The sequence below is a fragment of the Sus scrofa genome, chromosome 1 (assembly GCF_000003025.6).
Source record: "Sus scrofa isolate TJ Tabasco breed Duroc chromosome 1, Sscrofa11.1, whole genome shotgun sequence".
In the NCBI taxonomy this organism is placed as follows: domain Eukaryota; kingdom Metazoa; phylum Chordata; class Mammalia; order Artiodactyla; family Suidae; genus Sus; species Sus scrofa.
The window spans coordinates 266,015,892-266,031,848 of record NC_010443.5 but is presented as its reverse complement, the minus strand read 5'-3'; the positions used below and the strand labels follow the sequence as shown (position 1 = coordinate 266,031,848).

At 43.9% G+C, this 15,957-nt stretch overlaps 1 protein-coding gene across 30 annotated transcripts in view; it reads right to left on the bottom strand.

Moving 5' to 3' along the window:
- The window catches only part of GAPVD1 (GTPase activating protein and VPS9 domains 1), an 82,137-nt gene continuing 67,825 nt past the window's right edge, over positions 1,646-15,957 (bottom strand). For 21 of the 30 annotated variants that reach the window (XM_021068642.1, XM_021068720.1, XM_021068631.1 and 18 more), the window contains 7 exons: positions 15,225-15,334; positions 14,780-14,939; positions 13,372-13,559; positions 12,416-12,629; positions 10,512-10,584; positions 9,372-9,569; positions 6,666-7,397 (listed from right to left, as the gene is read on the bottom strand). In XM_021068642.1, coding sequence (XP_020924301.1) covers positions 7,257-7,397; positions 9,372-9,569; positions 10,512-10,584; positions 12,416-12,629; positions 13,372-13,559; positions 14,780-14,939; positions 15,225-15,334 — 1,084 coding nt within the window. In that variant the 3' untranslated portion in view covers positions 6,666-7,256. Of the gene's footprint in view, positions 7,398-9,371; positions 9,570-10,511; positions 10,585-12,415; positions 12,630-13,371; positions 13,560-14,779; positions 14,940-15,224; positions 15,335-15,957 lie in introns of all 30 variants that reach the window. The other 9 variants (XM_021068681.1, XM_021068745.1, XM_021068782.1 and 6 more) reach the window with 2 other exon arrangements.

The following is a 15,957-nucleotide window of genomic DNA, read 5'->3' as shown; positions in this document are numbered from 1 at the left end:
AAAAAGATAAACAGGGTTAAGTGATTAAAAAGTGAGCTAAGGGAGTTCCTGCTGTGGTGCAGTAGAAACAAATCCGACTGGTGTTCATGAAGATACGGGTTCGATCCCTGGCCTTGCTCAGTGGGTCAGGGATCCAGCGTTGCCGTGAGCTGTGGTGTAGGTCACAGACGCGGCTCAGATCCCACATTGCTGTGGCTGTGGTGTAAGCTGGCAGCTGTTGCTCCAATTTGACCCCTGGCCTGGGAGCTTCCACATGCTGAGGGCACAGCCCTAAAAAGCAAAAAGCAAAAACAAACAAACAAATGAGCTAGGGAAGAGGGAGGAGTTAGAACCGACATATCGATGGATGGGAACCAGAAACAAGAGAAGAGAGTTTCTCAAAGATTCCCTTCCTTTCAGGAGGGGAGGGGTTAGGCTGCCCTTTGGGGCCAAAAGTCAAGTTGGTGGCCAGGGGCTGCTGGAACCAATGCTGTTATTTCACATGGGACACGGGTAATGAATGGAAACCAAACACAACAGAAATTAAACAGCCATTTGAAAAGCTGACACACTGAGGAAGACTAGACAAGTAACGTTTCATACAGAAATTTGAACACCATGAGCATCGGGAAATGTTCAGCACTTTGAGGTTTGGGAAAGAAACCGTTTTTACATAACCAGAGTATCAGTACAGGGAACATTTGAACTTAGGCAAAACTTTTTTTTTTTTAGTCTTTTTGCCATTTCTTGGCAGGTTCCCAGGCTAGGGATCTAATTGGAGCTGTAGCCACCAGCCTACGCCAGAGCCACAGCAACGCGGGATCCGAGCCGCGTCTGCAACCTACACCACAGCTCACGGCAACGCCGGATCGTTAACCCACTGAGCAAGGGGCAGGGATCGAACCTGCAACCTCATGGTTCCTAGTCAGATTCGTTAACCACTGCACCACAATGGGAACTCTCTCAGCAAAACTTTTAAAAACTATCATTACAGGATAAATGAGATGGGCTGCCAGGCAAGAGTTCTTGTCCTTTAAAAGGGGCTGCCTACGCATACCCTTGGGGGAGGTGGAGCCAAGCCTTTAGGAATTGAATACCTCCCACAGATGACAACTTTTACTGAGCCTCAGAGTCAGAAGGGGAGTTTTCCAGGAATACAGACTCCCAGGCTCTTCCTCAGAAATCGATCCAACAGGTACGGGGCAGGATCATGAGACTGCAGTTTATCATTGTCCCCCGGTAACGGTGAGGGCGGTCCTCTGACTCGTGATGCTCCTCAAACGTCCGTGAGGGTAAGTCACAGGAGTGACTTGTTGAAAGATGCCTGTCCCATCCCCTATGGATTCGGACTTGCCAACAGGAGCACCAGGTGATTCTTAACCGTAAAGCTGGAAAACAGCGGTCTATGGAGGAACTCTCTAGGGCACCTAGAAATGGACCCAAATCAGGCACCACCCCCAAAGACTGTAATTCATTTGGTCAACATGAGTCAGATCAGACAGATGCCTCCACTGAATTCACCAGGAATTATTGCTACAAAACATCGCAGCTATGTGTATTAACTAACAGCCCTGGTTACAAGAGTTCTGTCACAACTACAAACTAGAAGGACTAAGGAAAGCTGAAGTGAAATGTTCAATTTTTTAAAAAATCACACTGGATACCCTTTTCACAGGAGCATAAAATTTAATGTTTTTGGCCAGCAATATGCTGAATTCCTAGTGAACAGAAGTAAGATTACCATGGTTTCGTTGTCCACTGTCTGAACAGGTTCCATGACTGGGAATTGAGAGCTTTTTCCATTTTAGCACAAAAGCGGGATGATGCTTCCCGGATCCCCACAACCAGAGATTTTCTGGATTCTTTGATCAATTTTTTAAAGTCTGTGCACTGTGTTTTGGTATCCTCGGAAGATGGAACAAGATTCTTCAGGCGTGAAATGACTGAAACAAAAGCTCTTCAATGAATACTTAAATCTCTAGGTAGAGGACACGTTTACAGCCAAAAGGGCCTGATTTTACTTCCCAGAATCATGACACATTTTCCAGGCCGCACTACACAGAGGTCTAGCTAAACACCTTCACTAGCTCAGCATCCTCCGGGGAAAGCTGCAGAGCCACTTATTTAGAGAGAGGGTTGAGTGGGAACAAATATAACAAGAGTCCAGGTGACAGGGGTAATTCCAAGTTGGGAAGGAAAGTTGAATTCTACTTTCAGTTCTAGGCAAGTCACTGCATTAATTTTAATACTGAACAGACGGAACGAAAACAGAGCCCTAAGCCAACTTTTAAATGCTTCCTTCCAGATGAAGTGCAATTAGTATGGGGAAAGGGCTATTCCACCACGTGTGGGGGGAGCTTGCCCCTATGACAAAGGCTCCTGGCTCACAGAAATGTCCCTCGGCTGAAAAGATTAATAAGGGTTTCGGTGAATACTGTGATTAGGACATCTGCTCTCAGAACTAAGGCTACCACATACAGGCGTCCGACAGGAACGGTGTTAAAACAGTAAATGTTTACCGTCTTGTTAGCAACTGCTGGACAATGATTCTAATGCCTTCCTATATTGCACGTAACAAATACCCTTAAATGTTCAGATGAAAAAGACAAGTACGAATTCATGGAGAATATGAGTAATAGCTGAGAAGTCCAAAAAAATTTCAGAAGTGCTTCCGAATACAAAAGAGATGATGAAAACATGAAAACCCAGTGACTTCAACTGCTCTCCCTTTTTAATCAGTTTTGCAGAATGCTGTCATACATGGACAATCAGTCACACTAGGAGACAGGATGGGTTTCCTGTACAGATACAAGATTGTGCAAACTCATTAACTGAGGCTTACATATGGTTTTGTTTCACGAGGAGAGGCAGTCCAAAGCTGTTGAGGACAGGTGAAGCACAAGAACAGAGCGAACAAAATATCAACTCAGCAGAGGTGAATTTGTAAGGCGTGGGGCCCCTGCCCACCCTGTCTGCCATTAACCAAGGGAGAGGACTTCCTCTCCTGAATTTAACCTTCGCCGAGCACAGGTCCGTGGGACACGGAGCTCCGTGGTGCCTCTGCAGCTCAACCACCCCAACCCTGACACTGAAGCAAACTCTAGCTCCCTTTCTCCAAGTGGTCTCAAGAGTAATAACGCTACTCCTGGTCATCCTACTCTGCATAACCTATGTCCCGAGATCTATTAAGTGATTTTTAACCTGGCAACGTTCTCAAGCACTTTGGCATTCAAAATACCTTAAATATCTCACCACTGTTAATCTACTTCCCAAAAATTCTTTGAACCCTTGATAAGAGTATTTTTCTCTCCTTTTTTTTTTTCATTTTCTTTTTACAGTTGCACCTGTGGCATATGAAAGTTCCTGGGCTAGGGGTGGAATTCAAGTCGAAGCTACCATCCTACACCACAACCACAGCAGTGCCGGATCCAAGCCACATCTCTGTGACCTATGGTGCAGCTTGCGGCAACACCAACCCACTAAGTGAGGCCAAGGATCGAACCCGCAGCCTCACAGACACTATGTCAGGTGCCCAACCCGCTGAGCCACAGTGGGAACTCTGATAAGATTCTTTTTAATGTATATCCCCAAAGTCAGCAATTACATACAGAATAAACTCACTAGAGTTAGAAGAACTAAAAAGAGGGCAGACTTTTCCTAAAGAAAGAAAGCAGGGATGGAGAGGGGAAAGCCGCAAACACGCAAACGGAGGAAGCAAATTCCACGACCGTTTCCATCACCTCTATGCCTCCACTAACAAGTCGGAGCAAGTGCATCCCTACTTTCCATTTCACCCCCAATCGCATCAGAGAAAGGAATTGTTAAAGCTTCACAATATTGACCTTCCCTTGGCCCAAACTGGAATGGCTATGCAGGTAATAGGAAAACAGCATCAACCGGCTTGCACAGTCAGTTACTGCTCCTTATGGCCAGAACATGGCCTTGTGACTGTCTGCGAGGGTTTATGTTCTCTTGCTTATGAACCTCAGGACACGTGTGTTCAAAGTCTATGTTAAACAAAGGCTTCCAGGATACAACAGGAAAAGAGAAACCATGCACCACATCCACATTTCTTTTGGGGGGGGGGGGCGGCACACTCATGGCTTGTGGAAGTTTCCAGGCCAGGGATCGAACCTGCACCACAGCATTGCCCCAAGCTGCTGCAGTGACAATGCTGATCCTTAACCTGCTGTGCCAAAAGGGAACTCCTGACATCTATTTCCAATCATTCATGAAGTCTAATCCTCTTAAAGCAATTTAATAGCTGCATTAAAAAGACTTTCATAAGCAGGTGTTTTTTTGGGGTTTTTTTTTTTGGGTCTTTTTAGGGTCACACCCATGGCACATGGAGGTTCCCAGACAAGGGGCTGAATCAGAGCTGCAGCTGCCGGCCACAGCCACAGCCACGCAGATCTGAGCCACATCTGCAACCTACACCACAGCTCATGGCAATGCTAGATCCTTATCCCACTGAGCAAGGCCAGGGATTGAACCCGCATCCTCATGGACACTAGTTGGGTTTGTAACCCACTGAGCCACAACGAGAACTTCCCATAAGCAGGTTTTTTAAAAAGAAAAAGCAGCAAAAGCAGTAAGTGGCTGAGATTTGACCTAAAGTAGAGAAAGAAAACAAGATGCTTACTAGATTTAAAAAAATACTAATTTTACAAGGGAAGACAATCTTCCATCAGTATTTATATTACTTAACTGCCTCCAGAAGTAGAATATTAACACAAAATATAAACTGATTTTTCATTAGTTAATTCTACAAGATTTCAGTGAATTGAGCCACCGGCTCCCCATTTAACATCCGTTATCCTTATAAATTTCATGTAATAATTGGAAGCTACCAAATGTCTCCTGTGTGTGATTTTGTACTTTTGCACTAATTCTTCACATAAAGTTAGTTACTGGGGGGAACTGTGGTACCAAACACCCGAGGAACAACTACTCCTCTTTCCTGAAAGAGCAAAATCAAGTTACTACTATCTCACACCTCCACCATGCCATGCAGATAGTTAGCAATTCCTCAATTCGGAATTCAACACTATAATAAAACCCTGTCATGAAATCAAACCAGTGATGGTTAATGCTGAAGCCGTCCTTACTCCTGACAGGTTTCCAGAGGAAAAGAGCTGAACCGTCAGCAGCTGGGCCATGCGTCTCTGCCAGCACCCGAGTCAAGCCTCGAGCACCTGCCTCCGACGCAGAGATGTATCGCTGACGCCAAATCTCTGGGTTTCTGCCCTCGCCACTGTCTCAAGCACTGCAGAGGCCCGTCTCCTGCCGCCAGTGTGGCCCTGCACCCCCAGGTCACCACCTTCCCCTCCGTGTGTGATGTCCACATCTTTGTGCGTATTTCCACAAGACGGAAAAGATGTGGTGACCATCCTGAGGGAAAACAATTTCTCCCTAAGACTTAAGAGTTAATCCCAAAACAATGAGTTTCATCTATTCCAAGTCTTCGATTAACATTTACTGACTCAAATGCTGAACTCCCTCTAGGCCTTCGAAATCGTGTCAGATGGCTTGTTTGACTTGTAAAGTATTTACTTGTTTGACTTGTAAAGTATTTACCATGGGATTTGACTTTCTGAGACCTAGACAAGCTTGACAGTTACAGCCCACGAAGCACATGACTCTGTACACAGATTTCTTGACCTACCGTTCAAAAGGACATTTAGCTTAATTCTGATCTCCTCCTAAAAGGCAGAAACCACATCCCACGCTCCTATGCAACTTGCAATCAGTATTTTAGAATGAAAGGAACGAGAAGAGGTCGAGGCATAAAGAAAACCCAGCTTCTTCAGACACAATGGAGCACGATTCCTGGAGAGAGAGAGAGAGGAGACAGCCTCTGCTCCAGGCCGCTGGTCACAGGTCCCTTAAAAATGCCTGGAAATGCTGCCAGCAACAGGAAGACTCAAAGTACGGGACCAAGTTTTATAAAAGAAGCTAAGCATGTTTAGGAAACATACAAAATGAACCCAGTCAGTGATAACCAATGTACAACACTTGTGCTTGAAGCTTTGATGGGGCCTCCTTGGCCAGTTTCTGAGACACCAAAACCCCTTGCTGATTCATTATCAACACACAATCAACCCAAAATACAGAAACACGTATCTTTGTTCAGAAGAGGGAAACAAAGGCACGGAAACCTGCCAAAATAGATTTTTTTTTCCATAAGAAGAGTAGGGTTGATTAAAATAGTTTATCACTAGGAAAACACATATCACTAGAGTAGACAATACAAATTAGATTTTTAAAAATTACATTCACTGAATTCCTGGTCTGTGCATTCAATGTGAATCATCATCAAAAATATATTAAAGGTTTATAAGGAGTTCCGTCTGGGGTTTCTACACTATATCCAGCTGAGAAGTACCACAAGAACGCATCGGGCATCTACTGTTGCTTCGTACGTAATACATGGCGATGAAAGACCCTCTGTCCTACTGCGGGCTCAAAGACGTCCGAGGTGAGAAACGCCCAAGTGACCTACTCTGTGATCTTTATGCCCCTCATCAAAGGCAGTCCTGTGCATCAAACTCTACACCTAGAAACTTCAATAAACTGCATTACACTTTAATAAATACTTCTGCATATTTGTTTGCCTTTTGCTTTTAAGCGCAGCTTAAATTTTGTCAAGGAAACCATCCCACAAGAGGGTACATTACAACCCACTATCAGCAATAGTCCTTGTTTATTAGAATCTGAAGAATGTCCATATTACATCAAATATAAATATATATTATATTTACATTTCCTTCTTAGCTTTTCGATTTAGGTGAGTGTATTTATAGATAATGCCACTAATGTCACCACTATCACAATCCTCAGTGCAACTGGTATTTTCCTTCCATCAGATGCATATAAGATTAGACAGCATCTTCAAAGAGGTGTACTGCTTTTTTTTTTTTTTTTAATGAAAAGAAAGAATGGGTATCCATAAATGGAGATCTAAGAATTTTCTAGAAGATTTTGTTTTGTTTTTAGTATTTCAAAATACCTGAAAAATATGGTCCCTTTTTGCAGTACTCTTCTCCACATGGGGACAAGAAAATAAAAGATGCAACTCAGAAAGGAAAAGAGCCCAAAGAAAAGAGAACCTGCTTGTTAGCTCATTAATCTGTTTAGTAAAGATCTGTTTTAAAATGTCTGAATGCTGTACAGTATCATACAAAAACAAGTGTCAGCCTTCAAAGCAGCTGGTACATTTTCCAAGAGATCTGTTTGCCCTCCGAACAGTCTGCTGCCTTGGTGGGCCTTGGTCTTGGTCACTTTCGGTCATCGATGGTTTTAATGAATTCCACTGCTGCTGTGAACTGCATCCACCAATAGGACTCCTCTCCAGACAGGCAGCTGGCATAAAAGCTGCTGATATACTGAACAGTAGACAGCAAACAGGGTGGATTTGCCTAGAGAAATGGAAAATAAAAAAGAGTCAATCACTCAGAGCACAGCTCTGCAAAAATCACTCAGGGTAACATCTTCAAATGTTTTTCGTGAAAAGAGACACCAGTCCTTTTGAAAATAATCCTCCAAATCCTTTTTGGAACCTTAGCTATTACAAGCAGCAAGAGTATAAGCGACTTGGGTTTTAATCCTAGCTGAACTATCTAGAGCTTTCTATCCTAACAAAGCACTTAACCTTACAGGTCCTTAAAGAGGCTGAACTAATCCCAGTGGATTTACTCAGCATCCCAGGATTCCAGCATGTTAGATAAGGAGAGAAATGCTGCAGGCATATTAAGTTATGTCTGGTTAGCAAGTCCAGGTATAATCAGCTGAGAAAGAAAAAAACTGAAAAAGAGAGTACGTCTTCTGCTGCAAGAGGTAAAGAACATCTCCCACTTTTTCTTTTCCTTCTTGGCTGCGCCTTTGGTCTATGGAAGTTCCCAGGCCAAGAATCAAGTCTGAGCCGCAGCTGCAACCTATGCCACAGCTGTGGCAACATCCTTAACCTGCTGCACCATAGTGGGAACTCTGAATATCTGCTTTTTCACCTTCTTCATGCAGACAGAAAGGACACAGGTGTGTTAAGAGGTTGGGAGGACAAGCTAAGGCCTGTTTCTTAAAACGAGCTTAAATTGTTTCTACACAGAGACTAAACACTCCATCTGTGGAAGAGAGGAGCAACAGGCAACAGGAAGAGTTATGAAGGCATACTGATCCTACGGGTTCTGACTCTGAGCTAAGGGTTCAGTCTGCAGAGATACAGCAAACATTAAGAATGAGTAAGACAACAAATTTTTTGGCTGCATCCTTGGAATGGAGACGTTCCCAGGCCAGGGATTGAACACATGCCACAGCAGTGCCCACAGCTCTGACGACACTGGATCCCCAGGGAACTCTAAGAATGGGTAAGATATATATTGAATATACTTTATACATCCATAGATGGGCTGGGCTGACTGGATTACAAGAGTGATGAGGTTATTTGGTGGCTGTGTGTACTCAAACTGCATGGTACCACTCAACTAAAATGTTCAAAATAAACCATTTATTGATTTATTGATTTATTTATTATTTTTATTTCTTGGTCTTTTTGCCTTTTCTAGGGCCGCTCCTGAAGCATATGGAGGTTCCCAGGCTAGGGGTTGAATTGGAGCTGTAGCTGCCAGCCTACGCCAGAGCCATAGCAACGCGGGATCTAAGCCGCGTCTGCATCCTACATCACAGCTCATGGCAACGCCAGATCCTTAACCCACTGAGCAAGGCCAGGGATCAAACCCGCAACCTCACGGTTCCTAGTCGGATTCGTTAACCACTGCGCTGCGACGGGAACTCCAAAATAAACCATTTAAATGATGAAATTTTAACATCAAAAAAGGATGAGATGTCACTACTTTTAAAAATAATATGGTACAGAGTTCCCTGGTGGCTCAGTGAATTAAGGATCCAGCATTGTCATTGCTGTGGCTCAGGTCACTGCTGTGGCATGGGTTCAATTCCTAGCCCGGGAACTTCTGCATGCTCTGAGCATGACCCCCCCCCCCAAAAAAAGGTATAATTATAAAATAAGCTAAAAGAGGAGAAAGACAATTGGTAAATGTAGTAGTTTATATGCCAAGCACTATGAAGAATTCAATGTGAAAGAAGATGGAAAAAACACAGTAAAAAGAACTGCCCTTACTCGCTCATTCAGTAACTCTACACTGAGCTCCAACCAAGAACTTCAGGCACTGCTTTAAAAGCTGAAAATGTTCAGCCGGGAATCTGGTCCTCCCATCCTTTCTTTTGAAAATCCCAACTTGTGGACAGAACACAACTTGACATTAGATTCTTTCTGGGTTAACAGAGAGGGTGAAACGTGTAAAAGAGCCCAAGTCTCTGGCATCTCCTCGGAATGCCAACTAAACTCTTCTCACTAGGAGCCGCGAGGGGCCCACCTTTATCAACACAAACACCAACACGGGGACAAAGTCATCCGCTCCTGGGACGGAGTCCTCGTTGGCCAGGCTCAGCAGGTTCATGATCGTGGAGCACATTCTCAGGATGCACTGCACTTTGTCCCGGGGGGTCTTGTAAGCACTTATCGTCCTGATTTCTGACTGAGCAGATGGCCACGGAGCCTCCCGAAGATAAACCTACGTGAGACACAGGCAGACAGCTCCCAGATCAAACGGCAACCACCTCCATGGCAGGAGGCAGAGGGTAAGACGGGTACACATTCCTTTCTTCAGTAAAACCCGAACTGCGATTCCTCCCCTCCCTCCCACTTAAGACTGAAGCCTAACTTTTTAAAACACTTGGCTTTGCATTTTAAAAGACCACCCAGATACACATTAATAGAGAGATACGATAACACAGAACCTAGAATTTGTAAAATTTCAAACAACTATCTTTCTTAAACAGCTAGAATGGAACTTATCTATGCCTGGTACTTTTGTTGCAGTAGTTCTAGAAATCAAAGATGATTGAAAATAATTAATGTTTCATTACTAAGGATTAAAAAAATAAAAAAAAAAAACCCAGAAAACTCAAATACCTGAAACTTTCCTATTTTCTCATTTTGTAAGAAAGTGGTAAAATGTAAATATAAATAAAGACAGGTAAAAATGCTAATATAAATAAAAGGTCATTTGAGGTCATATTCAGATTCAATTCCCTCTCACACGCTTTGATGAGTTTTCACACTCTTTGATGTGCCCCCAGACCCCTTCCTCAAACGGGACATTCCTACAAAAATCTAACTGTAGAAGCATCAATGGACGGCAACCCTAACCCTAACCCTAACCCATCAGCAGAGCTGTGGACAGGAAGCCCTGCCTTCGCAGGGCAGCTTCGGGGCAGGGGCTCCTCCATGCTGCCCTCCCTCCTCTCACTATTAAGGTCCCTTCCCACGCCAGGGAATTTTAATCCTTGGAAAGACCTTTGAGAACCTTACAGTTAGACTAACCTGCATCTAGTGCAAATGGTGTTTTATCACTTATCATATTTCGCTTCCTTGAAAACTTGGAAACAGGTACATAGTGCACCAAGCAATTTTTATCAAGCAACAGCACACATGTTACATAAACCTGTGTTACCTCTGGTATCTGAAGAGCTCTGTGGTTTGCAGTTACTACTTTAGACAGTCTCTGAATATGTTCATGAAGAACCCTGAAAAACCCAAAAAACATATGTGAATATTTACTTCAGAAACAGGTACACAGTCCTAATTAATTTTTTTCAAAACACATTTAAAATGCTTCAGATTGACTTCTGGATATAGATTACAAACATAGTTGAGACTCTCTCTTAGCTGTAAGTATTCTATCTTGCCAAAAAACCTCTCATATTTAGGATTTGCTGAGAAATGCTGAGTGAGCTAAGGGGATGCCAGGGGAAGAGTGGAGTGGAGAAGCTCCCATTCCTGGCCTAGGACCGCATCCCGCATCCCAAGGGAGAAAGGAGAGGAGCTGCTTGGACAAACTAACTGATAAATAGGCCAAGAGCAAGTAAAGGGATCAAAAGCCAGAAACAAAGATCACAGATGCTTAGATGGAGAAGGGTCTCTGAAGTCGCTCTGTCATTTCATAGATGAAAATAACTAGAATTAAAAAGGTGAAGGAGGGAGTTCCCATCATGGCTCAGTGGTTAATGAATCTGACTAGGAACCATGAGGTTGTAGGTTCGATCCCTGGCCTTGCTCAGTGGGTTAATGATCCAGCGTTGCCGTGAGCTGTGGTGTAGGTCGCAGACGCAGCTCAGATCCCGTGTTGCTGTGGCTCTGGAGTAGGCAGGCGGCTACAGCTCCGATTAGACCCCTAGCCTGGGAACCTCCATATGCTGAGGGAGAGGCCCAAGAAATGGCAAAAAGACCAAAAAAAAAAAAAAAAAAAAAAAAAAAGGTGAAGGAGGAGTTCCCTGCGTGGCTCAGTGGAAACAAATCTGACTAGTATCCAGGAAGACTAGGTTCAACCCCTGGCCTCACTCAGTGGATTAAGGATCCAGCACTGCCATGAGCGGTGGTGCAGGTTGAAGACGCAGCTCAGATCCTGCACTGATGTGGCTGTGGCTGTGGCGTAGGGGCGGCTACAGCTCTGATTTGACCCCTACCTTGGGAACCTCCATATGCCCAAGTGTGGCCATAAAAAGACCAAAAAAAAAAAAAAAACAAAACAAAACTACTTTTAAAACTAAGCTTTCTTGAGATACAATTCATATCCCATACAATTCCAGATTTTTTGATATTCAAATATAACTTTTCAATCCCAGTAAATAGTGAGGATATGGTACAAGTCCCTCACTGTGCTTGACAGGGAGATGATTAAATGCATTATGTTCCTGCTCTCGAGACAAGAACAATCCAGGGGAGGACAGAGGCATTCATCACGTGACCACACAAGCCAGGGGCCGAGAACAGGGGACATCTGGCAATGTCTAGAGACACTGACATGTTTGGTTCTCACACCTGGTAGGATGCTACTGCCTCCAGCACACAGAGGCCAGGGATGCTGCTCAATGTCCTACAATACGCAGGACAGCCTCCCACTTCAAAGAATTATTTGGCCCCAAATGCTAGTCGTGCCAGGTTGAGAAACTATGACTACGACAAGTTTAAAACGGCAAGTGCTGAAGAAAGATACCCAGGCCTGAGGGAGCCCTGACAGTCAGAAAGGCCAGAAGAGGTTTCCCTGAGGGAGTGATGTCTGAGTCAAGATCTAAAGGAGAAGAGCAGGCGGAAGAAAGAAGGGAAGAACAGCTGAGGCCGAGTAAACAGCGGTGCCTTCCCAAAAGGCCAGACCAATTTCCGCACCCTCCAGCCTGATTCCCCACGTCTCTGAAAACTGAGCATTGTCATTCTTTCCGATCTTGTAAATCGGATGGCTGAAAAAAGGTTACGTGCATTTTTTCCTTTACTATCAGATACTAAGTCTCAGAGATAGTGTGTCTAAAATATGGGGCTGGCTGGTCTAAAACACAGGCACATGAAAGCAGAAGGACTCACTGGTCACGGAGTATGTCCCCATCCTGATTGGGGTAGAAAGCCAGCTTGAAGATCCGATTCATCACACTCCGCTCGATGGCCAGCTGAGCATCCTGGAGCTGCTCTTCACTTGCGTTCTGCCAGATGACATCCTGGGCCATCGCACCGTAAAGGAACTGCAGAAAGTCTTCCACCTGAGCAGTTTTATCATCAGCTGCTGTGAGTTTCTGAAAGTCTCCAATGCAAAATAATAATTTTTAAAACACAGTATTTGAACAATTTTAAATAGAAAATTAGAGAGGAATCGTGTTAATCACGCTCCTCAAGCCAAAAGTAGCTGGGCATAGTTTATCTCAGGAGAAAATGCAGCCAATTCATTAAAAACTGGGGGAGGGTAAGAAGAACGTAAAAGGTTTGGTTTTTTGTTTTTTGTCTTTTCTAGGGCTGCTCCCAGGGCATAAGGAGGTTCCCAGGCTAGGGGTCGAATCGGAGCTGTAACTGCCGGCCTACGCCAGAGCCACAGCAATGCAGGATCCGAGCCATGTCTGCAACCTACACCACAGCTCACGGCAACACCAGATCCTTAACCCACTGAGCGAGGCCAGGGATCGAACCCACAACCTCATGGTTCCTAGTCAGATTCGTTAACCACTGCGCCACGATGGAAACTCCGAACGCAAAAGCTTTAAGAACAAGATTGCTCTGTTTAAAAAAAAAAAAAAAAAATAAGGAAAACTGTGTGGATCCAAAACTTTATTAATTTTCCAATTTTTGCATACATTATAGATATTCAATCCGGGATAAAAATGAAACTTATTGGTTTGATATCAAGGTTTAATTAAGAAATGCCTGGGAATTTAAGGAACTGTTCTTAGACCGGTAGATACTCAAAAAAAGTAGCAAAACAGTAGAAAATGTCCGAACCTTCCCAATAACATATGGCTGAAGAGATGCTTAACCTAAAGGTCTTTGGTTACCTTGAATGAATTCCCTGATCTTCTTTTCTTTGCTCTCAAGCAGCAGCCTCACACAGACAGTGGTAAAATACCGATTGGCCACCTCTTTGTCCCGCAAAACCCTTTGCAGCAGCCTTTCCAGGTGAGCCTGTGTGGTCTGCAGTCCTTGTCGACAGCGAGTGAGGTAAGCAATGTAGGGGGCCCGTTTCCTAAAAAGGAAATATGCTCTGCAGGACATCACACACACACAGAGCATGCTTCCTGCAGGGACCAAGAGTCCTAAGTTTTCTTTAACCCCCAAAATTGCTTCAAAGACTCTGGTTTTACAAATTAGAATGTCAGGCCCCAGACAACCAGCCTAAGGACCGATTATGCTGCCAGCTCAAGAAACAGAACCACATGCAAGGACGTCATGTAAGCACAGGGACTAGAACCAATACTTTATAACAACTTTAAATGGAGTAAAATCTACAAAAATAAAATGGAGTAAAATCTACAAAAGTATCAAATCACTACGTTGTACACCTGAAACTACACCATACACTGTAAATCAACTACACTTCAATTAAAAAAAAAAAAAAGAGCGCTCTTGGATTGCTGCTCTGGTGCGAGTTCAATCCCTGGCCCAGGGAACTTCTACATGCCACAGGTGCAACGAAATAAAGAGTGAGAGAGGGAGAATGAAAGAAAGAAGGGAAGGGAAGAGGAGAGGAGAGAGAAAAGGGAAAGAAAAGAAAAACAGAACCATTCTGCATGTTTGCGAAGAAAATCATCTAGTGGGCTGATCACTCGGCTCCTTAACTCACTAAACATTAAGTCCCTTTGCACTGTTGGTCTGTTTTACACTGGGGCAGAGTCTCCACCCAGGGAGAACCTCACACTTCACAGAAAATTGACTGCCACGAAAACTAAAATAACAACAAAACACAGGCTAATATACCGCTCGATCATTAAACACACCACCAATTATTTGCTTATAGTTTAAATGTAACAATCGATAAAGAGCGCCCACTCCCTAAGCTTCCCTACTTCCAAAGCATCTCAGTTCCTTTTCTCCTTAGCTGTTAGCAAGTGACTCACAGCAGACAAAGGGTAGCGATTCCTAGGCCTACTCTTGCTTCCCTGGATGCAGGGAAGCAGTCTTTTCTGTCACTCCTAAAAAGGGGAACAACGACCTAGTTATCCTGGCCCCGCCTCCGCTAAAGGTGCTTTTGTACAAAGCTGCCGCAAACTGCACCCTCTTTACTGAGAGCTGCTCATTTATAACTACACTTCCAGACTAAACATCCAAATTCGTTCCTTAGACATCTACATCCAGGTACACACAGCCCTTTGTAGTAAGCCTAGATTCACTTCTGAAATAAGGACTGAGGAGAAAATACTTGCAGCTGAAAACAGGTGCGCAAGTGAAACAGTCAGGGCACCTTACCTGTAGTCCTCGGCGATAGAAGCCAACAGTTTCCTACAAGTCCTATTATCGAAGCGGCACACACAACGCATTGTCTCTTGCAGTTGAGCCATCAAGTTCTTATCTTGTAAATTAATTGCTTCAGCTATTTGAACTTTTAGGAAGCAGACAATTTCATTGTCTAAACAAACAAACAAACAAACAAAAACTTCTGTGATTGCTGAGAATTTCCATGGTCTTACACACACGGAAGGTCACCCTTCAGCCTCTGGGATGTCAATTTTGCTTTACCACATGTATCGGCAGAACTAATCTGAATCCCACTTCCAATCAGAGAACATTTTAATGACCCCTCAGAACTGTATGGAATGGCTACATAGTTTCAATACAGGAGAATACTGGCAATTTCATATGGCTCAACCTATAAATACAGAAAAAAAACATAAACCATCCTGCAGCAACTTACCTTCTGGGTCTGTGTGGTCGGGCAAACCATTCCTTGTTGAATGGGTTAGCACTGGGAAAGCAACAGAATCAGCAGAGCAAAGAGCAAGCCTCAGTTTCTTTTTTGCATCTCTGAAGAGTGAGTTAAAGATACATTAATTTCTTTGTCCAGATATGGTCACATTTTATGAACTATTATTATGTTTACTACACAAATTAACATGCCACCTCGAGACTCAAATGCTTCAAGTAGTCATAAATAAAAGATGATTTTTAACTTATTGACACCTCATTTAAGGAGCAGCCTCTCTAGTTACCTGGGGAGCAAGGCTGCAGAGTGCTCTGCACCAGGATCATTCAGCAGTCAACAGACTCAAGAGACCAATCAACACATGCTGAGTTCTATGCTCAGCACGATGAGCAAAGTCACAAAGGCGAATTATGCCAGAGTTGGGAGGGAGTCAACAGAAGTCATCCAAACTACCTCACCACCCAAACTAAGTCTTCTACCGCATCTCTTGAGAAACGAGCCTACCATAAGACAGCTCACCACCTCTCAAGAAGCCCCTCCTGTTGCCCCGTTGCTTTAACCTTGTGTGGAGCAGAAATCTGCTTGCTTTGAACTTCCAACTCCTGAACCACCCGCTATTATCTCTACAATGATGACACCAACACGGCTCTTCACACTGGGAGGGGCTGTCTGGATTCTTTTATCTGCTGATGCCTGTGTCCCTTTTCTGGTTCTGAAGGGCATG